The sequence below is a fragment of the Liolophura sinensis genome, chromosome 6 (genome assembly GCF_032854445.1).
Source record: "Liolophura sinensis isolate JHLJ2023 chromosome 6, CUHK_Ljap_v2, whole genome shotgun sequence".
Taxonomy (NCBI): Eukaryota; Metazoa; Mollusca; class Polyplacophora; order Chitonida; family Chitonidae; genus Liolophura; species Liolophura sinensis.
The window spans coordinates 36,198,554-36,223,182 of record NC_088300.1 but is presented as its reverse complement, the minus strand read 5'-3'; the positions used below and the strand labels follow the sequence as shown (position 1 = coordinate 36,223,182).

At 38.0% G+C, this 24,629-nt stretch overlaps 1 protein-coding gene across 1 annotated transcript; it reads left to right on the top strand.

The window, feature by feature from the left end:
- Nucleotides 1–1,694: 1,694 nt before the first annotated feature.
- Nucleotides 1,695–20,009, top strand: LOC135469031 (BTB/POZ domain-containing protein 16-like). Its single transcript, XM_064747548.1, has 17 exons — nt 1,695–1,868; nt 2,252–2,315; nt 3,572–3,728; nt 4,531–4,702; nt 5,648–5,751; nt 6,161–6,493; nt 8,706–8,820; nt 9,356–9,425; nt 9,912–9,974; nt 11,550–11,617; nt 12,565–12,684; nt 13,040–13,131; nt 16,466–16,548; nt 17,930–18,007; nt 18,483–18,584; nt 19,015–19,203; nt 19,920–20,009. Exons 1-17 carry the CDS (start codon nt 1,753–1,755, stop codon nt 19,986–19,988), a joined length of 1,995 nt encoding a protein of 664 aa, XP_064603618.1. The 5' UTR covers nt 1,695–1,752; the 3' UTR covers nt 19,989–20,009.
- Nucleotides 20,010–24,629: the final 4,620 nt, after the last annotated feature.

Here is a 24,629-nt window from a genome sequence, read left to right as displayed (position 1 = left end):
AAGAATCGTCAAAGACAATTGACGCTTATATTGCTGCTCTGAGAAAGCTGGCAAAAACATGTAATTTCGACAATATGGAGGACAGGATGATACGCGACCAGGAAGTGGTAGGTGTGAGAGAAGCTGCTGTCCGTGAAAACTGTCCAGCAAAAGACGCTACTTGAAACAAGGGTCCAAAATTGGACATTTTGCTGTAACCGTAAATGTCCGTCTTCACGTACTCTAGCCAACGTGAGCAGTAAAAAGCAGTGAGTAGGACAGTAATTGCGCGTTTCTTGGACCCGTAACAGACGGCAGTGAACATCCGTGGAACGTTGAAGTCAAGGTTGGAGACTGTGACATTCAAAGCAGATACAGGAGCTGACGTAACTGTGATTCCAGCTGGACTTATTTCTGATATGAATGTGTCGCTGAGGAAAACTGTGAAAAAGTTATTCGGACCACGCGGCAAACAGCTTTCTGCACGAGGCGAGTTCGATACAATTCTTTCCAGAAATAGGCAGAACACTGAACAAACTGTTTATGTAGTGAATGGTCTGAGAGAGCCATTATTAGGCCGACCTGCAATCACAGCGCTCAAACTTCTACAACACGTCAATGCTATTGACGAGACACGCAGCTCTAATGAGAAGTACAGCTTGTGTAATTTTGATCAAACAAAAAACACATTTGTAGTGTTATGTATACTCGCGCATTGTATCATGGGATAGCTTCCCAGTGTCATTGTATCCTGAAGTAAACGTTTCCATCAGTTCCAGTCAAATCCTGTTTGGTGTTATCTGTTTACCAATACTAGATCGTAACAGCGTTAACACTACAACATTTGATTTTAATGTTGATCTTCACCTATTTTTTTCAAGGTAGTCGTTGAAGTAGGAATTGACTGCACACATGCAGATTAGACCCAACTTGCTTTTGGCGAGAAAGGCTCCCCCATTCATGCCTGCATAGTGTTTGTATATTACCCTGTTTCTTGCAATAGGGTCTTTAGGTTCAGTTAATAGAGCATGAGTGAAGTTCCATTCCCTGTTGCATGGTGATGGTATTTGATGTAAATTTTGAAGAATAAAAATATTTATTGCGAAAATCCACGGCCTTGATGGAAAAAAAACATGTAGCTATAATTCTGAACGAATGGCGTCAAATGCCTGTGATAGTGTCAGTTCTAAGTGACCTGTGAGATGCCATGCATGTATATGTGTGTGTTTTTACGTTGGGCCTATCGGTAGCCGATAAAAAATCTCGGCCCGCCACACATGTAGGATTGTACTATAATACTACTAATCGGTATGGTCCCTAACCCATTCTCATTTGATGTCTTCAGTTTTAAGAGGAGTGCTGTTTACTTGTTTATTTATTTTGTCATGAAGCCTCCGACAAATACGAAAGGCAAAAGAAGACACACAAAATCCGAGTCGGCGTGGTTGTCAAAGTGCATGGGTGAATACTTTGCCTGATTCAGGACAGACATGAAACTCCATGTCGAGTTTGACGCACGAGAAGCTGTGACATAGCAACCAGTTATTCCTCTGCCGTCGCGCAATACTCATGCAAGCAATGTTTACACTCAGTCAAAAGGAAGCTAAAAACTCAAAAGTTTACATATTGATATTTAAAATTTAAAAATCTATCTTCACCGAGGGCTTATATTGCTGAATATGCTAATGTTTTGTTTTAATTATTTTTTCTATTCCTGCACTATTTTTTCAATGCGGCAGAGGTCTTGTTAATGCTCAAGGTACAGTTGACAAGATGGCGGGTCTTTCGGCGGCAATTGCACCAGTTCAACAACCTCTTTACCCTAAAATGACATCTCATTACCCAAAAGTTCCACCCAAAACACCTAACGCCGCTATAGAATACGCAAGGTAAAAGTCGAAATGTTTGAAGCTAGAGATAATGTCTGGGTGTGGCGTATAAAAGTTTTGAGAACTTTTACCCTGAAACCATTTTATGCGGGGTCCAGTTTTCGTCGCAGAAGCGTAAACTGTTAATTGATGTTAATTGATTAGTTAACTTATCTACATTAATCCGGTTATCCTCATATTTCCTTACAGATTAGGTTGTTGTGCCTCGTTGAATGTTTATATTATGGTGTTTTAAGAGTCGTATTTTTTATGTGGGCGTATTACTTTTATTTCATTCCTGCTTAAAACAATCTTAAATACGCCTAACTATATGCCTAATTTATTTCAATAATTATCGCTTTATCATTAATGTCAATATTTACTGTAAATTGCCAATTGAACAGAGCTATTCAGGAGGCCCCTGTCACAGCATTGGTTGGAGTAACTGGCCCAAAACAACCAGATAAGGTTAGTACTTAAAGTAAAAGAAAGCTAAAATATGAAGTAAGGCTCATCATACAGACGACTTAAAACTATGCATAAATATACTTTCATTTGTTTTTTTTTTTTAGATTTTTGTGAAGAGAGTTAAAGGCGTTTAAACCTTTGAATTCTAAGGTGGGCTTTATGGATCATACTGTCAGAGTTCAGGAAGTCTGACGTCACAGGGAGTTTTGCCAACTCTAATCACGACACTAAATGTTGTAACAACTCTTTTAACCCATGAGTAAAAGATTATTGAAATGATGTGCGCAAAAATTCCTTCCTTCTGATAGACATTTGAAAAAAAAGGTGATGTGATGTCAAAATTCCTTAATACAGTCAGTATGGCCCATAAAGTCCACTATAGAATTCAATTATTTGAATGCCTTTCAACACTCGTTAAAGAATCTAAAAAAATAATTGAAAGTATTTTTACACATGGCTTTCACTTGTCTGTGTGATGAATCTTACTTCATATTTTAGCTTTCTTTTACTTTAAGCCAAGTTCTTGCTTTCATCATTTGACATCATTTAACTTTTTTGAATGCAATTGAATACATAAGGCCAATGGCTTTCGAGTCCTTGTTTCCCATCAGAATATTTTGGAAAATCATAATTATTGATAATGTCACTTCCTCTGACAATTTGTGTCAGAAATATGAAATAATTAGCTTAGATATGAGGGTCAGGGATAATATAACAAGTGATGGGAAAAGAAGGAATCAAATGCCTCTGGCCTAATATGGCTGCAAATTCCTCATCAGTAGAACTAAAATAGTCAAAGCATCGTGTCTTTTGTGAAATTATTAGATCAGTAACCAGTAACATATGAGGTTGGATGTTTGATGGTAGCCAGGCACCACTGATTCAGCAGTTTACTGCTAGGTGTCTGAAATGGTGATTCATTACATATTTCTCCTGTTTTTGTTCGTTTTGTTTTTGTTTTTTTTGTTTTTTGTTTTTTGTTTTTTTTTTTGGAAATAAATAAATCAGAAAGGTTTTGTTTTACTGATTGGTATTTATCCCTGAGCTAAAGATTTTTTAACTAATATGACAGCAGTACGGTATATGAATGAATGTCATGTTAGTGTACATGTAAGGAAAAACTGCTGTGTTCTTTATTATTGAACACACACAAGTGAAAGCGTAATGTCAGTCTAATTTTTTCTGAGCCTGTATTATCAATGTATAGAATTTGTATTTTTTCTCTGTCTGAACAATTATCTGTATTATACTTTCAGCACCATCCCACTACAAGATGTCGTATGCGTAATCAGGTGGGCCTCACCAACAGATGGCGCTTGCCAGAGTATCTTGGGAGTGATCTGTTGGGATCTGCCCAGGCTATCAAAGCTACCAGGTCACCTCTAAATAAGAGCCTTATTAGAATAATGACAGGTGAGACAGTGTCTGAGCTCTGACAAACCTGCAGGTAAAATAGGCCACACAAAGAAGGGTTTTTTTTCTAGAGATTTTTTTCTAGAGTAAAACATAAATATGATGAAAAAGCCAGAAATGTGACTGTTTGGATTCTGTGTACATCAGACAACTCTATACTTCAATATCACACATCAGTTTGAGGTTCATGTGATTTTCAAAACCTAAAAGATCAGATTAAAGTATAAATTGTAAATTAATATGAACAGTTACTTTTTTTTACTCTGTTGTGAATTATGTTCATATATTTTGAATTAATAAATGTAGATTAAAAAAAACAATTTAAAAAGTAGAACTGAGTCTTAAAGGCATTACAGAGGCAGAGAGCGTGATTTATGAACCTTTTGACTGTGTTACAGGTGATATGAGTGTACGTAAACCGAATTATACCTGCAGCCAATAAATCTAGTTTAGGGTTTAAGTTTATTTGTTTATTTGATTATGTTTATACTCAAAACACAACTTTTGGTAAGTTACTAACAAACTTTTCCATGTATGACAGATAACCGCTTATTGTCACTAAAGTTCACATGGACAATGTAGTTGATTTGGTACGTGGGAGAAGTGGGTGTGCAGATCCCGTCCCGGACTGGGGTTGAACCCACACCTTATGTACCAGAAACTACATCTCACTATTGACCCATGCTCCTCAGTGTCTAGGTCATGTATAAAGTTCCATGATATAGGTGTGAAATATGCCCAAGGCCTTGGTATGTGACTTATGAGGGTCTTTCAGTTCATACTCATTGTTTTCTCTCTTCAGCGGAGGGTCCAAGGCACAGTCTTAACCTGGATCTGTCCCAGCCGTACAAATTTCGTCAGTCTAATGACCGAGCTCAGCCTTGTAGAGGCCCTCATTTACCAGAGATGCCAGTAGGTAGAAGCGGGAGTGCGGGGAAAGAGAACACCACACTCACAGTGGCCAGGCCACCCAGGTATAAAAATGATACGTGTTTTACCTTGATTTGAAAATGACCTGGTGACTTGTAACTGGGAGAAATGACCTCCATTGATAGCATGCTTCAGATCAGCTCAAGCAAAAGCATGGTAATATGCATTCTATATAACTCGTCATCCCTGAATATTTGAGATATATTTTATTCTCAACCTTCTTCACATAAGACATCAAAGGATTGTCATGTGCTGAACTCTAGACAAGACCTTAGTTTGGTATAGTGGACTTCCAAGCAAGCTCTTCTAAAGTAAATTTAAAAATTTTTTTTCATTGAAATAAATGCTGTCAAACGTTTGAATCATATGGTGGTCTTTATGGATCATACTGCCAGTGTCAAGATACTACAACGTCAAATCACATTTTTTCTTTATATTCCCCAACAGACAAATTTTTTTAGAACATTATTTAAGTAGTCTTTTATTTGCAGGTAATAAAGGGTATTCCAACATAAAAAGCCAAGTTGAGAGACGTCTTAACTGAAAACTTATTGAGACGTCAGAGTATCTAAAAGACCAGCTAAATCTACAAGTATATGGTTCAAAAAGTCCATCACAGAATTCAGCTATGTGGATGTCTTTAACTTTCTTGTAAAAAAGAAAGTAAACATATTTTTATGCCTTGGATTTTAATTTTAATTAGAGCTGTCTATCAGAGCCTTTACTTTGAAGCTTGCACCAAATGAAAAAGGAAAACAAACATACCTGTATAAATTCATGCTGCACAGTAGACATACAACTATAACAAATAGATTGTCTTGTATGCCTCAAAGCCATTTGTTTTTTGCCAGTCACACATGATCTGTTGTTTGTGTGTAGGTTATATGATGGACAATCACTACAGGTAATTACATGTGTGCTACATATTGTTAGAATCCATGGAAATGAAGGCAGTACCATTCACCTCTTTATTGTTGTCATTTTCTCAGAATCCCTCCTTTGAATAGTTTCATTCCTGGAACAGCTCGAGCCATGACTCCAAAGGAAGTCTTCCAGTGCCTGTCTAAGAGAAGTCAAATCAGTTTAAGCCCAGGTAGTGTAGACAGAATCACCATTTAAATATACACGATGAAAGTTAAATGAACTACAGGATAGCGTTAATGAAATCTAAAGGACAAGGAGTCATGGGCTATCTCTAGGTGCGGAGTCCATTGGGTTTGAGTGTTGCACTGTAACTAACCACTGTATATGGGTACTTTTGTCTACATTCCCCATAAATATAAATCAAAGGAAAATGGTGCAGAGAGCGGAAGGAGTGGGGTAGGGTACTTGGATTTGGGGTGTGTTAAACACATACAAGGCATACAAGTGTGTGTGTGTTTTTTGTATTTCATAAATTTTACATTATCACTGAACTGGCCTGAAATTAACCACTACATCTCTTTTTATTTATTTATTTATTGTTTTTTGTAAAATATATTAATCAAGTTTGCATTTTTCAGATGTCCTTCTCCACTGCATGGATGTGGACTGGGAGCTTCATAGGGCTTACTTACAGAAATCTACAGTGCTGTCAGAAATCCTTAAAGCTGCCGATAACCCTAAACACATGCAGTACTACAACATGCCCGAGGCTGATGCTCTGCACAAACACATCAAGAAAGGAGCATTGTACTCCAACGACTATCACTGCACCAAACACGCAGAAATAGGGCGCACTGGCAACCCTAAGAGAGGTGGGAAGAGCGTGGATAGGTTTCAGTATTCACGGTTCAGAGTGAATAATGTGACGGTGATAGAGCTGGAGATCACTGATCCCCTTGTCACAGAACACGGTGAGCCTAGCTGTCAGCCATGTCACTGTTGCATATTAGCTGTTTAAGTGCATCCCTCACACATCTTATAACTTTTTTTGTAAAACAGTAAAAAGCCGTTTTTTTGTTATTGCGCCACTAGACCACATGATTTGCGACAAAATGTCACAGAAAATTGATTTAACAAGTTTTGTAAAAGTTACACCAGAATCGTAAATCAATAAGTATCTGATTATAATGGCCTGGTTTAACCGATATGTATTTCGCACGAACGAAAGTGGATTGGCAAACAGGTGCAATGCCATATGAACACCGCTTATTTTGGCTTGAGGGGCCTCCGTGGCTCAGTTGGTTAGCGCGCTAGCACAGCGTAATGATCCAGGAGTCTCTCGCCAATGTGGTCGCTGTGAGTTCAAGTCCAGCTCATGCTGGCTTCTTCTCCGGCCGTTAGTGGAATGGTCTTTCAGCAACCTGCGGATGGTCGTGGGTTTCCCCCGGGCTCTGCCTGGTTTCCTCCAACCATAATGTTGGCCGCCGTTGTATAAGTGAAATATTCTTGAGTACGGCGTAAAACACCAATCAAATAAATAAATAAATATTTTGGCTTGATATGTTATTTCAAGTTCAGTCCCTTTAATGTTTCACTGTCCCTGTTTCTCCATCCTAGAGTGATTATATATGGCTATTTCCACAACATAGGTATGTTTCAGTACTAGGCCATCCATGCTTTATATAGTTATTTGGTTGTTGTTGTTGAACACCACAGTCAAGAATATTTCATTTTTGTGATGGCAGTGATTTTTATAGGTGGAAGAAATGAGAGTTCCTTGGGTAAACAAACAACCTTTATTTTTTGGCAAGTTACTGACAGTCTTTCTGATGTCTGATGTACAGATATTTACAGAGCCATAAAAGTGACATGGTTAGAAAAAAAAATTTAAATAGAAGAAAAAACACACACACACAGCTTTCAATGTGTCAGTTATGTTTTTTTTGAAATAAGTTGTGGTCACAAGATAACTGACCAGTAGAAATGAACATCTTGTATGCACAAGATCTTTGTTGACTCATGAGCACGACTTAATAAAGATCTTGTGCACATGATTTAATAAAGATCTCTCGCGTATGACTTAATAAAGATCTCATGCGCACAACATAATTGTGCATTTCTGTTGGTCTATTATCTTTCGCTCTCAGTTATGTTTTATTTTTAATAAGTCATTTGCACGATATAGTAACGATCTTGTGCGCACAACTTATTAAAAAAGAAACATGACTGAAACTTTAAAAGTTGTGTTATTTTTTTTTCTATTTAACTTTTTTTCCCATGTCACTTTTATGGCTCTGTAGATATCTACACCATGCTGATGAAAGACAAATGATCATTAAGAAACATTATTTGTCACAACCCTAGATTTGAGATCTGTTTTATTCCTCACAGCTTAGCTTTCAGAAATAAAGATGTGTAGTCCTCCCTTATAACTAACCTACAACTCTTTTGTCTTTTTGAGTGCACTTTAATGTGTCAGAGCTGTACTTTAAAGAAAGAGGTATCCTTTAGTCTTTTAGTAATTCTGAATTCATATCAACTAGTTGTTTGGGAATAATAGTATCCATGGTGTCAAATTTAACCCGAATACCACATCGAAATGCTTCTAAACACTTTTGTGAGTCGAAAAGTTGGCTGTTTGCGAAGTTTGGACGGTGTCATGTTGTAGCGCTGGTTACATTTGTGTTAATTGCTAAGTTATGGTATTTATTTCTAAAAGACATGATTTTTGTGACATACAGCTTTGACACTTTAAGGACAGCACATGAACAGGACAGATTTCCAAGTTAGTGAATTAGTGATTCAGATCAGTTTGAAAATGTGGAATTCATTATAAGGGCACATGGTCAACCAGTTCCCTAGCTACAATCCACAACCTACCACCTTAGTACATCTATCAGTATATTTACTGCAATTCTCCAGCCTTTTCTCATGTTTACAGGGTGTTTATTCAAGTGTATTCTGATGGCATTATTCTGTGTTGACTAATAAAATTATAAAGTCCTGAAGCTGGCCAATCCAACCAATGTAATTTTGTTTCCAAAAGTAAATTACAAAATGTGCATACATTTCACTGAAAGTTGTTCTTAAATATGGAAATAGTTGAGGAATTAGGGTAGCGTTAATACGAATGTAGGCCTAGTATATAACCTTGTCTATACCTGTGCTTGCCATGCCTTGCAGCCCTGGCGGTAGCTCTGGGTCACCTGTACCGTGATGATGTGGTGGTGGAGGCTGATGAAGCGGCTGGGGTACTGGCAGCTGCTCACTTCCTGGGCTTCCACCCTCTGGCTCAAGGGTACATACTCTAGTGAAATTCTAATGCCTTGTGCTTTTATGTATTATAGTCGTCATACTAACAAATGAGGTACAGTGTAGTATTTGTTTGGACATAAGAAGGTATTAGTAGTTCTTATTCTAAATTGCCAGTTAACATTTGTGTATGCTTTGAACAGGTGGCATAAGAGTGCAAGTAGGATAAGCTTATAGTGCAAACAAAACCTTCAAAAAAATTTTTGTCCAGCTTTTCGCAGAATATTTATATTTACAGTTTAGGTTCCATGAATGTAACATTATATTTGAACACTTGAACCCCTGAACACCTGTGTGAATAAAGATAACTTGAAAAGCTGTAACCCAGGATCCCCTATCTTTAGGATCAGCCAATCAGTATGCTTCTACCAAATTCACTCTATCAGTTTTGTACATAGGTAATTAAGTGCCCTCAGTTAGTTTGCTTTAGATACAGTAACCATTTGTTGTGGGAACTTTTAAGTTACAACATTAGATTTGATAAGGATAATCATACTGGCACATTTTGTTTTTCATTGCAGCTGTGTTAATGTTATGTTGTCTTCCATCAACTACAAAACAGTGTGCTCCTACCATAATGTGGCCACAGAGGTAAGGTTTAAGGCATAGAGGCAAGCATCTTTTCTCTGTACAAAGGTCTGTCAGCAATTCACGGCTAGTCATGGGTTTCCCCTAGGCTCTGCCCGGTTTCCTGCCAACATAGTGCTGGCCTCTGTCGTGTGGCGAAAAAACACCAATCAGATAATTGAGTAAATTTGTCGGTAAGATGAGATATATTATTAACAGGCCACAAATTAAGAGTTAAACTGACCATGTAATGTTTCAGTGGTATGAACAATCCTGGGACACATCCACAAAGCCATTTCTGACAGTCCAAATTTTGAAATAGGATTTTAGAGCTAATTTTTGGGCCATATAAAGTAACACCCCATCATTGTTATCTTATTAAGACAACTGTTTCCAGCCCCAGATATTAAGCATTTGTGACAAGTTTTGTGTGTTTCACATTTAGGAGTTGAGGCATTATGATGTTTTACACTATGTCAGATTTTCCCCAAAATGTTCCTGGTTTTTCAGTTCCAAGAGGAGAAATTAACCACTGCCTGTGAAGGTTGGCTAGAAGTGAATCTTGTGCCAAAGGTGAGAAATTGATCACATGAGTACTGAGGAAATCACCTATTAGTGAGGAACCTTTCCTGTGCAAAGTAACTCAGGTCCAAGCTGTGTAGTCAGTTGTTCATTACGGCCTTTGCGATGATGATTTGTGGGCTAACTGTACAAGTGCATGTAGTACCCATGTATAGTTGTGTAGTAAATTATATACGAGTGGAGGCGGAGAAGTTCTAGGCCTGAGGTACAACAAGTCACCCTATCTGCTTGTTATATAAATGTAAGCTGTTAATTGAGCACGTTCTTTGCTACATAGAGGAAGGTACAAGTCATTAAGCACATGTCATTCTGAGTAATCGAATGACAAGCATCACCGTGTCTGTCAAATCTTCTTTAAGTACCTCACACCATGAACTTTTCACCTTCCGCACGTAAATTATAGCGTTTGTCTTAAGTAGTATCTGTATAAAAGTGTTTCATTTGCACAATTGCATCTAAAGCCTTTTCATTTGTGAAAAAGACAAGAAAAGTATAAGTAGCTGTGCGTATAGAGGATATCAGGTTCAAACTACCCCAACCTATAATAACTGCATTCTTCACTGGCCGTGTGTAGTTTTAGATTAATATACCCAAACTGTTTATGTGTTTGTTAGTTTTACATGAACTTGTAGTTATAGATTCTTATTTATATATCTGTTTTAAATATGCAGTTTCCTTGCTTTTATGAGGCTTCTTATAGAGACATACCACCGAAAAAAATGTGCGGTTATTTTAGACATCATCTACATGAAGCTGAGGCTTCCAGATGTCTACTGACACGTATTTGACTTTGAGTAAACAATCAAATGTTCGGCTTTATCTGGAGTTTCCCTTCGACCATCAGCTCACTCGAGTTGCTGTATTTGGAACACTTGACTTTTTGAGTCATTTATCTCCCTTTGTTGTCTAGACGACGGGAGATGTTCAGCGAACTTGAAATGTCAGACTTACTGTGTTGTAATTATGCTGTCTACCATGTTACTTCAGTTCTGCCGTGCTGCGCCCAGTTTCACTAAGCTCCGTATCATACATGTACGATGCCCTTGTGAAACTGGGCCCAGCTTGCTGGAAATTACAAATACTTTATAAAACTTTATCGATAGAAAGGAAGATCCCATTTAGTTAACTAGACTTATAATTCGCTTTCAGTCTATCTTATTGTTTACGTGTTTGATCCACGAGCGAACGTTTCATTGTGGGAATCTTTGCTCTGCCTCATTTACTTCTTATCTCGTCGGGTGGATAGTTTAGACCAGTGATGGATTTCCCCTTGTAATTCTTTTAATTGACATTTATCTTAAAATATAGACCCAGGAGATTAGTTAGGAGTCAAATGCAACTCATTTTTGTATATAGCTGAACCATGTGGGCCGTATGTCCCTTTAAACTATATCCATTCACAAAAGGCTTTTTCAACATTGTATGCCATTATATGTGCATATATAGGCTTCAGTATGAGGGTGTTATGTCAGATGTTGCAAAGCAAGAGAAATAATCGTCTTTTTTTCATTCTACTTACACGTAGTCTTTCTTGTGTATACGTCATGAGTTATCATTTGCTTCCAGCTTGCCTTTCACATTCAACTCAGACAGCTGTCCTTTGAGGCATTACACAAAGTTATCAAGTCTACCAGGTAGATTAATTAAATGTGTTGATTTATTTCTGTATTTACTTTCTGGGACCTGCTTTACAAAGATAGTGTAACTTGCGTGAACATAACTGTCGTGCTGTGACATTAATACATGTTACATTGTTTTCCAGTTAGCTGCGTGCCACTATAGTATATGCGAACAACTCCCCCTTCCAAATTTTCTAACTTTCAAACAGAAAATCGAAAGTCTTAGCGTTAAATCTCACACTGTTCAAGCTTTTTCTGAGATGATGTAATCACTTGATTTACTGTGAATGACCTGAAGATTATACCCAGGCTTGAACCTGATCATTGCTGTAGTATCTAGCAGGCAAATTACTAATTGTTTCGTATCAATCTGTTGTTGTAACATAGCTGTAATGTTTAGCATCTAACAGCTTAATGTCAATACCATCAAAATTCATACAGAAACTTTCTTTTTAAGTGTGTAACGTACATCCAGTTGGCTCTGCTGCTGATTGCACAGTCTAACATTCATTGCCATACGTTCATATAGTGTGCATATTTGTACATCATATGTGGGAAAGTTTGTCAGTATCTTGATAGAGGTTAGTGGTTTTTCCGTCAATACAACTGACCACATCTGTTGGCATAAGGGAAAAATTCTTGAGCATGAAGTTAAACCATAGTCAGAGACATTAAATATATTTCTATAATTTTGATGAAGACCTTGCAGTCGCTCAAAATAAAAGAACCTTGAAAATGGAAATACACTTAATGAACATCTCTAGTTTTTTAACCTTCCTGGCTTATCCTGCAGTAACTGCCGAGTTATGCTGTTGTTTTTCATATTATCCTGTACCTTCTGTTACGTATGTAATAACATACAGATTTCTGTAATAAAACATGACCCAAGTTTTCATTATGTAATGTACATTATTATATCATGTACTGTATGTTAACACACCTTGGTCTGTTTTCATTTGTAGGTTGTTCACCTTCAATGAGCACAGTATCTATAAGGTGCTTTGTGATTGGCTCTTCCTTCAGCTCAATCCTGACATCCAGCTTATGCCTTGTCAGAGTACCATACTGAGCTACTTCAACAGGTAATCCCATGGGTGTGCTTAAAGTGAGAGAAAAATGGAGAAGGAAGTGTGAATCAGTGGAAAGCTTTATCTAACACTATCTTTATTTATGATAAATATACTTTCATATTTTATGTATTTTATTTTATTTGACAGTTTAATTAAATGCTGCGCATTTTTTTAACTTTGTGGTTTAATGAGAAATAACATGAGTACATATTGGTTTAGTGGTTCAGTGCCCATCCTGAATAAGGAATGTAGCTGAACCAACAAGTGGTGGATTTGAACCTTTAACCTAATTGGCCAGGCAGGATAATAATGCTAATTGACTTGTGATATGAAGAATGCTCTGACAAAATAACACTTTCCTCGTCAGCTTCTCCAAGTCCTGCTCACTGTTGGAGAGAGAAGAGGGTCGGGTGTATGAACCTCTGTTTGCTGCCTTGCGTCTTCATGGCATCACGGACAGTAAGTCTGATACATTCCTGCAGATGGTCGTGGGTTTCCCTCGGTTTCCACCCACCATAATGCTGGCCGCCGTCGTATAAGTGAAATATTCTTGAGTACGGCGTAAAACACCAATCAAAAAAAAAAAAAAAAATCTGATACATTCCTGACCGGTCTTAGCCACACCTTCTATAGGCCATAACGTCTTCATGGCATCACAGACAGTAAGTCTGATACATTCCTGACCAGTCTTAGCCACACCTTCTATAGGCCATAACGTCTTCATGGCATCACAGACAGTAAGTCTGATACATTCCTGACCAGTCTTAGTCACACCGCCTATAGGCCATAACGTCTTCATGGCATCACAGACAGTAAGTCTGATACATTCCTGACCAGTCTTAGCCACACCTTCTATAGGCCATAACGTCTTCATGGCATCACAGACAGTAAGTCTGATACATTCCTGACCAGTCTTAGCCACACCTTCTATAGGCCATAACGTCTTCATGGCATCACAGACAGTAAGTCTGATACATTCCTGACCAGTCTTAGCCACACCTTCTATAGGCCATAACGTCTTCATGGCATCACAGACAGTAAGTCTGATACATTCCTGACCAGTCTTAGCCACACCTTCTATAGGCCATAACGTCTTCATGGCATCACAGACAGTAAGTCTGATACATTCCTGACCAGTCTTAGCCACACCTTCTATAGGCCATAACGTCTTCATGGCATCACAGACAGTAAGTCTGATACATTCCTGACCAGTCTTAGCCACACCTTCTATAGGCCATAACGTCTTCATGGCATCACAGACAGTAAGTCTGATACATTCCTGACCAGTCTTAGCCACACCTTCTAGAGGCCATAACGTCTTCATGGCATCACAGACAGTAAGTCTGATACATTCCTGACCAGTCTTAGCCACACCTTCTATAGGCCATAAAGTCTTCATGGCATCACAGACAGTAAGTCTGATACATTCCTGACCAGCCTTAGTCACACCTTCTATAGGCCATAACGTCTTCATGGCATCACAGACAGTAAGTCTGATACATTCCTGACCAGCCTTAGTCACACCTTCTATAGGCCATAACGTCTTCATGGCATCACGGACAGTAAGTCTGATACATTCCTGACCAGTCTTAGCCACACCTTCTATAGGCCGTAACGTCTTCATGGCATCACAGACAGTAAGTTTGATACATTCCTGATCAGTCTTAGTCACACCTCCTATATGCCGTAACGTCTTCATGGCATCACAGACAGTAAGTCTGATACATTCCTGACCGGTCTTAGCCACACCTTCTATAGGCCATAACGTCTTCATGGCGTCACAGACAGTAAGTCTGATACATTCCTGACCAGTCTTAGCCACACCTTCTATAGGCCATAACATCTTCATGGCATCACAGACAGTAAGTCTGATACATTCCTGACCAGACTTAGTCACACCTTCTATAGGCCATAACGTCTTCATGGCATCACAGACAGTAAGTCTGATACATTCCTGACCAGTCTTAGTCACACCTTCTATAGGCCATAACATCTTCATGGCATCACAGACAGTAAGTCTGATACATTCCTGACCAGACTTAGTCACACCTCGTATAGGCCATAACGTCTTCATGGCATCACAGACAGTAAGTCTCATACATTCCTGACCAGTCTTAGTCACACCTCCTATATGTCATAAAGTCTTCATGGCATCACAGGCAGTAAGTCTGATACATTCCTGACCAGTCTTAGCCACACCTTCTATAGGCCATAACGTCTTCATGGCATCACAGACAGTAAGTCTGATACATTCCTGACCAGTCTTAGTCACACCTTCTATAGGCCATAACATCTTCATGGCATCACAGACAGTAAGTCTGATACATTCCTGACCAGACTTAGTCACACCTCGTATAGGCCATAACGTCTTCATGGTATCACAGACAGTAAGTCTGATACATTCCTGACCAGTCTTAGTCACACCTTCTATAGGCCATAACATCTTCATGGCATCACAGACAGTAAGTCTGATACATTCCTGACCAGACTTAGTCACACCTCGTATAGGCCATAACGTCTTCATGGCATCACAGACAGTAAGTCTGATACATTCCTGACCAGTCTTAGTCACACCTCCTATAGGCCATAACGTCTTCATGACATCACGGACAGTAAGTCTGATACATTCCTGACCGGTCTTAGTCACACCTCCTATATGCCATAAAGTCTTCATGGCATCACAGACAGTAAGTCTGATACATTCCTGACCAGTCTTAGTCACACCTCCTATATGCCATAAAGTCTTCATGGCATCACAGGCAGTAAGTCTGATACATTCCTGACCAGTCTTAGCCACACCTTCTATAGGCCATAACGTCTTCATGGCATCACAGACAGTAAGTCTGATACATTCCTGACCAGTCTTAGTCACACCTTCTATAGGCCATAACATCTTCATGGCATCACAGACAGTAAGTCTGATACATTCCTGACCAGACTTAGTCACACCTCGTATAGGCCATAACGTCTTCATGGTATCACAGACAGTAAGTCTGATACATTCCTGACCAGTCTTAGTCACACCTTCTATAGGCCATAACATCTTCATGGCATCACAGACAGTAAGTCTGATACATTCCTGACCAGACTTAGTCACACCTCGTATAGGCCATAATGTCTTCATGGCATCACAGACAGTAAGTCTGATACATTCCTGACCAGTCTTAGTCACACCTCCTATAGGCCATAACGTCTTCATGACATCACAGACAGTAAGTCTGATACATTCCTGACCGGTCTTAGCCACACCTTCTATAGGCCATAACATCTTCATGGCATCACAGACAGTAAGTCTGATACATTCCTGACCAGTCTTAGTCACACCTCCTATATGCCATAAAGTCTTCATGACATCACAGACAGTAAGTCTGATACATTCCTGACCAGTCTTAGTCACACCTCCTATATGCCATAACGTCTTCATGGCATCACAGGCAGTAAGTCTGATACATTCCTGACCAGTCTTAGTCACACCTCCTATATGCCATAACTTAAACATGTTTAAATTTCAAGAAAGTTCTGTAGGGGCATCCATGGCCTAGTGGTTAGCATGCTAGTACAACACAATGATCAAGGAGCCTGTCACCAATGCGGTTGCTGTGAGTTCAAGTCCAGCTCATGCTAACTTCCTCTCCGGTCTGCCATCAACTTGCGAATGGTTGTGGGTTTCCCTTGGGCTCTGCCCAGTAGCCTCCCACCATAATGCTGACCATAAGTGAAATATTCTTGAGCATAAAGTTCTGGTGGGTTCGCAAAGACGGATAAAACAATGAGTTTGGATTTGATTTTTCAGCTAACCATTTACGCGACATGCAAATGATGAATGTTGTTCCCCAGTCCTGGGTCATCAATATCTTGTCTCTCCACTATCAGGCTGTAAGTATTATACACTCTTGATTCAACACATATGCTTTAATACCGTTATGGAAGAAAATTCTATTTAGGGTATTAATGTTTTGGATCTTGTTTGTGCATGACAATTGATAATTGAAGCCATACTTCTGCTGGGATGTAATGATTGTATATAAATGGAACTGCCAATAGTTTAATCGGCCATTGGCTATTATCATCGGCTAATCATCTTTTCATCACACTATGAGCTGTTTGACTCTGGCTCTGTGTGGTTTCCTATGTGCTGTTGCCCCCTGGCTCTGTATGGTCTCCATCGCATTGTGTGCGTTTTCCCTCAGATTCTTTGTGGTTTCCCTCTGGCTTTATATAGTTTCCACCACACTGTGTGCAGTTTCCCTCAGGTTCTATGGGGTTTCCACCTGTCTCTGAATGGTTTCCACCTCACTGAGTCCAGTTTCTTTCAGGCTCTATGTGGCTTCCCTCTGGCTCTATATGGTTTCCATCACAGTGTGTGCAGTTTCCCACAGGCTCTATGTGGTTTCCCTCAGGCTCTGTATGGTGTGTGCTACACTGTGTGCAGTTTCCTTCATGCTCTGTGTGGTTTCCCTCTTGCTCTGGGTTTTCTCTCTATGCTTTACGTCCTAATTATATTATATTTGTGCATAAACCAGAATTCTGCTGGTGGACTGGGCAGCCCAGAGGCCTGATCCGTTTGCATTGTTTTAATGTGATTGTATGTTAAATGTGATGACAACACAGCATTTCGAGTAATTCTAGACCAGTGACACCTAATAAATTGCAATTAACATCATTGAATTTTTTTTCTTTTTAACCCAATTCTACTTAAGCCACGGTGCTAGGGGGCGAGTAGTTTGCTATTATTTATGCATTTTCATGAAAACTCTAACTGAGGTAAATTGACAAAATGCTGGGTGTGACGATTTGCCAGCTATCACATTGTCGTCAGTGCTCTGGTATCTCTCTCTATTGAATTCCTGTATAACGAGGATTGTGCTGGTGGACTGAGCCTCCCTGAGGCCTGGTCCCTTTGCATTGATTTAATGTGATTTAATGTGATGTGATGTAATGTGTGTTAAATGTGAGAACAACGCATCATTTTGAGTGATACTAGACCAGCGACGTCTAATAAATTTCAGTTAACATCACTGAATTTTGTTTTGCTATTGAATGGCTAATTCTGCTTATTAAGCCTCAGTGCTAGAGGACGCCATTTGCTATTATATATGCATTTATATGGACAGTTAGAATAAAACCCTAACTGAGGTGAATTGACAAGAGACGATTCACCTTTATACTGGAACCCAAATGAATGAAGTGTGCTTTTGAGTGCATCCGTCTAAGCAGTAAGTCACTATGATTTGTGACAATGTTTGTGTGTTGCCAGTTACAAGGAGGAGGTGACATGACAGCATTCAAGAACTTCCCCTCGGCCTCGATAAGACATGGCTTTATTGTGGATGAGGTAGGTGTCATATGGCAGGTTTACTTGCAGAGATGTGCTGTTTTAATTGTCGTGTATGTGCAGTGTAGATTTCATGAATGTAAAGTTCTGTTTTTTATCATTTTAGTAACTATTTTTGTACTCTGTTACTCTGCAGCAACAAACGTCTGAGAGAAGGTGTCAACAAATGTCCCAAAACAGGGCATGTATCAGTTTAAATGGCTGTTAACATAGCATAAAAAAACATAACAGCATTAATGTACTCTTCAGTACTTAGATGTACATGTATGACAGATTATTGATATGTTTGAGTCTAAATTTGTGTTGATCAACCAATGGGGTATCTTGAGCTTGATTCTGTAGGGAAGGCAGCATTTTAAATTTTTACACATGAAGAGACCATTATGAAATGATTGCAGATATACTGAAAGCAAAATTAAAGCTCAACTAAAGATAAACAAGCACCCACTATTTTATCCATCCTTGCTGTTTTCAGAACCCCCAATATTACTCTGAGATCTTATCCTTGTATGGCTTCCATTTTGAGCTGAAGGCTGTAAAACAAGACAAGAAAGGCTCATACAACTTCTTTATGCAGGTATTTCTGGTATTGTTTGTATTTATTTTCCTGACGTGAGGGAATTGTGTTGACATTGTTATATGATATTCAGTTGAAAAGGTAAACTGAATTTCTCATATAGAGTTTCTACATTAACTACTAGCCGGCGAGTCAGTGATCAAGTCCTACAGTATGCATATTTTTTCTTTCCATTCTGTATTGCCTGAGATGTCAATGTGTTGCTCTCCTCACTGGTGCTACATACTATGATTGCATTGGTGGGGTGTCATGTTTGGTGTCGACATCATGGCATTCACGAGGCAGCACAATTGCATTGAAACGGTCTGCTCCAGGACAAAGATCACACCACCATGGTACAACAGAAATATCGTTGATGACCGTGTGAAGTAAGCCCCGATCAAACAAGCAGCCAATTATAAGCATTAGTTTTTTCCTCCCCTCATTTCAGCGTTTGAAGCCAAATGATTCTGTGCTAACATACCGTGACTGCGAGCGTCACACATTTTCGATGAGGCCAGACCGTCTGGTGAACTTCACAGTGAGGGTACAGTGTGAGAAGGAGGGGAAGTACTTTACCTACGTCAGCCCCATGATCTCCCAGAAGTTTGGCCTCAGTGAGAGCATCAGTCAGAGTGAGGTGAGTCATCGGTATACAGGTGCTCAGATGAGACATTAAACACTGTCCAGTGAAACTATGCTGCCGAAATGCTGTCTTTTGGGTCTGAGTCGTTATCACTGATATATTGTTTGAAATAGTGAATTTCATGGTTCATTTGGCCGATGCATTTTTAGCTCTATGTGTGTATGCATTTTTATTAAAAATGCAGAGGACTAGCAATGTGTGTGCGTGTGTAAAATGGCTAAATCATAATGTGATGTAAAATGTAAAATCATGATCACTACACTTAGGGAGGCTTGAAGCACTCGTTCACCCAACCCAAGGTGTTGTAGTTGTAATATGAACACAAAATACATGTATCTAATTATATAATTGGGCCAAACTCCAAAGGATATTTTTCTCTGTAAATGTATACTACACGCCTTGTAGCTGTGTAAGGTTATGTGATTTACAATGGAAATTCCAATAAACATAATTGTGGGTTTTTGGGGGTTTTTTGTGTGGTTTGTCATGAATGTTTACAATATTTCATACTCATATTCAGATCACAGTGTTTATTCTACGTTATGTGCTAATGTTTTGTTCAGTGGACACGATTTGGCAATATTCATCTTGGAATTATCCATTTTAAAAAAAAGCCCATGTGTAGTAATGTGAATAAAATCTCTATACTGACATTTTATGTTGATGTATATTCAACACATAAATCAGTTCTCTGTTTCATGTGTTTTCAGTCTGTAACCATTGATAACCTGGAGACTCCCTTCCACACAACATTTGCCGTCTTATTTCCATCTTCATAATCAAGGCCAACAGCAGAAGTGTGAAAATTATATTGAATAGAAAAGGAATTTTGGGTAATATAGGTTACAAAAAGAAAGGTTTGTGTTGGTCACGTTTGTAAGGTCTCTATGAAGCAAGTGAAGTGAAGTCCTTTTTCATTCCTTTTTTTTTTTTTTTTTTTTTGGTATGTACTTTTGAATTTTATTATATAATATTTTGAATTTGAAAATTCCTTGGAAACAACAGTTAAAATAATTTTTTCAAATACTGTACATTAAGATTATGGCTAATACTTGTATGCACTATTTTAATGTGTTGTGCATCTAGAGGCTGAGCAGCTAGAGATGTTGCTGGCTATGTATTGGCTAATCGCATTTTTGTATTGATTTCAGCTGGGTTCAGTGAAAGAATGCAGTTAAATTGTGCAAGTCTTATTTTGTAATCCTGCTATTTTATTTATATTTGTATAAATATTTATATTTTATTGACTATGTAAGTGATATCCCTACATGTTTGTTCGTTGTTCCTTTGACTGAATTCTTCAGTCAGTAGTTTAAGTAAGTAAAGTGCTGCGGTCAGTGTGTGTGTACATATGTGTGTGACAGTAGCAATGTACACTCAAAAATGAACACACACAGCAACATGAAGTCACCAAATGCCAAAAAGAATATTTTGACACATACATGTGATATATATTATTGTCTTTGTGCCTAATAAACACTGTTTAAGTATTAAAATAATGTCTATACACTTCAATATAAAAACTCTTTCATATAGATATATTTTTTCTGTTGTATGAAAACTTAAGTAATTTATTATACACTTTTTATAATGCATGTATTTATTGTTTACTTTACATGTAGTTTATTAATGATGTGACTTTATGAGATGAAATCGTGTTTGTACATTCAAAGAATGTCAGGTGCTTCCGTCCAGCCAAGATAAGGGAGGTAACCTGTGACTTTGTGTTGATTATGTGATGAGCAAGATATAGTAATAAATAAAAAGTGCTGGGGAAAAAAGTGATGCTGTAATAATTATGTTCTGTGAAGGTCAACCACAACAACATTTTCCAGAAAGAGAATAACAATGTGAAGGGTTTCGCCATTTTCTCCTCAGCCCGTTTTATGAAGAAAGAAATGTGTGTACTGTGTGCATATATATAACAAAATCCATTTTTACTTGTAAATAAAGTGATTGTATTCCAAAATACCTCATAACTATTGTAAACAGTTGGTGAACCTATTAGCACGTGATACACTATTCCAATGTCACTGAACTACATGTAATACTAAACCCAGTTTGTCAAAAAAATATTACAGAGATAACTTTCCTCACTTACGAGCCAAGTTATAAGTAAACTTGGATGTCTAGAAGTGGCCCGTAGGACTATTGGGAAGACTACAGTACATGAGTGAATTATCTATTTACATTTGAGGCTTTGTAATTGCCATCAGTACTGTTTGTTAGTTGTTTAACTATTATTGTTTACATTTTTAGTACATGTAGAAAGGTAGAATGTATTGCCAGTTTGTATTGGATGATCTTGCCAATATGATATGTTTTTTTTTTAATCAGTGTAAACTCTGCTTTTGTGGAGTATATATATACCTCGAATTTATGTAGTGTAAATGTATATATCAAATAGCATTTGTTGTTCTGCCTCATCCGTAGATGGATAGCATTACAGAGGTATTTTGCCCAATTTAATGGATGGCCTTCGCTCAGAGAACAATGAGATTGTATACAATTTTTAAAGTCTAGTATATGACTTGATTTAGGTATGGCTTTGTTTTGTTTAGACTTGTGGTTGGTCAGTAGAAATTAGCCAGTTGTGAACATTTGAACATTTCACACATATTACATACATATCTATATCCTAATACAGTTCTTTCGTTTTTTAACTCTTCACAAATCTTGTGTAGTTGCCAAACTTTTTACAGATTGAATCTGTCTGAGCTCCGCCAATAAACATTTTGGACTTGGATATACCATGGTGTAATACTTTGTTTTCAGGATATCTTGATTTCAAGGGAGATAACTCCCTAAAGCTTGTTATGGCGCAGTCCTGCTGGTCGTATAGGATACACGGTTAGAATTTTGAAAGATAGTGGATGAATTGTCTTTACATCATTATAACACCTTGGCTTGTAAGTGCGTACAAGTTCATCTGAATCTTTTGATATGTTTTCTAGACCTACTTGTGAGAATGACTGATTATAAAACTGTTTACCAGCAATGATATCAATATCCGTGTTTCAACCATGGAGTAAATATTTGAATTACAGAGAAATAATTACTGTTAAAGAAGTTATTTTACAGGAAAATGTTTAACTCTGCTGAAAAGATGTCATACTAAAGCAGCCCAAAGTATACAGAAAACAAATAAAAACCTATAAAATGAAACTGCATGTCACTAATAAGTAGGCTACTGCCCAGTAGTCCATTAAATATTGTCTTCAAGATTGTAGAATTTTACAAAATGTAGAATTCTGTAACAGAATTGTGCACTTTTGTGACAATAAGTGTCACTTATCTTCAGTCAATATGGTGTGCCGCTGTAGTGTAAGTGAAAAATTCTAGACATAGCCGTTTAAACAATCAAATAAATGATAACGGCACTGGGACTGGTCTGTTAGAGGGAGACACTGTTATGACGGGGTCTATATATTACACTGGGACTGGCCTGCTAGAGCGATACACTGTTATAAAGTGGTCTACATACTGATCAAATATGAAAAACTTTCTTTGTGAGAAATACATTACTATCCTCCACATACATAAATCCATGATAATTAAATACCATCTTTAAAGTAAACACATTGACATTATAGAGTGTTACAAATCAGTAAATCCACAGTGCACTTACAAAACAATGACAAAGATATTGTTCAAATGCATTTTGCTTTTATTTCAAAGTAAAAGCATACATGTACAGTGCCCACATGGGACAATAATATTTGTCCAAGAGCACAGCCATGTACATGTGGATAAATGTAACCATCGATTTCATATTAAATATACCGGTGTATGAAAGACATGCATAAAATAAAGAATTAAAATAATTGCACTACTTTGTACATTGGACGAAGGCCACTGAATCATCCATATTGCAAGATCTCCACAGGAAGTCCCAAGAAAGTGGCCCCTGATCTATGAAATATGGTAAAAACGTGAAACTAAGTCTGAAGTCAGCTTATATCAAATGCATTGTGTTACTAATCCCAGGTGCCCCCTTCGCATTCGAAGGAGGGAAGTATTTGAAGGATTCAGTCAACCTTTCAGTATGTGATAATTAATGTGGGGAAGCTCTGTGGTCAGGGTGGTGAAAATGGAGGTGGTTTTCACGTCCAAAGGCCTTATATTCATAAATACTTATGACATGTATATAATACTACAATACATTAAATGTACAATGATCATGTGAGCACTGCCCAGCCTTTAAAAATGTATACATGCAGTCCCTACATGTGGGCTTAAAAAAACCCAACATGATCTTATTTTTTTCGAGAGACGGGTGGAAACAGACCTGTTAAGACTGCCATAACAATTTTTTCTGACATGTTTGGTAACTGTAAATCAGAGTTTTATGTGAAATTCTCACAAGGCCATGGAGTAAGAGGTTTTAGTGAAACTGGAAACACCATGTAGCGTCACTCGTACAGCTCATATGGCTAACTAGCAAAACAGTGTTTGCCAAAACATCTTGTTCTCTGAATGCAGAAATAACTCGGCCTAATTGGTTTAAATTAACAACATGGCGACAATTTCAACTTGACATAGACAATATGTGCGTTTAAGTTTACCGGTAATTTGAAGTGCCATAAGTCAGTTATGCAACATCACAAACGTAGAAAGGTATTACTTTTAAACTTTAATCTGGATACTTTATCAATGCAAATGTCATTATATTTGGTCAAGTGTCATGATAATCAGAACTGTCTGAACTAGCAAGAGCCCCCATGACGCTCTTGTTGGACAATATGTGACAGTCATGATAATGGTATTGTTGTTAGACAACATGAGATGATATTGTACTAGATGGACAGTATGTAAGTGATGATAGTGGTATTGTTGATCGACAAAATGTGAGTCATGAAGGTGGTATTGAAGTTAGATAAAATGTGAGTCATGAAGGTGGTATTGAAGTTATACAACATCCGAGTCATGAAGGCGGTCTTGTAGTTAGACAACATTTGAGTCATGAAGGCAGTATTGTAGTTAGACAACATGTGAGTCATGAAGGCGGTATTGTAGTTAGACAACATGTGATTCATGAAGGTGGTTTTAAACATACATATAAGTTAGGATAGTGGTATTGTTAGACAACACGAGTCATGATGATACTGTTTTGGATGTACAAAACGTCAGTGATGATAGTGGCGGTGTTGTTAGACAACACATGAGTCATGATGATATTGGTTTAGATGTGCATGTACAATATGTGAGTCATGACCATGGTAATATTGTTGAACGACAATATCTGTAGTGGTACTGTTGTTTCTGTTAGATTCTTTGGTCAGTGACCCTCTCCATTCCTCCTACATCAGAAACAAAAATGATTTACAGATCAAGTACATTTGGCTTCCTAAAGCTAGATAACCTGATACTACTCTGTACAAGCCTATTCTATCAAACGAAGAATTCCTATAAACATACAG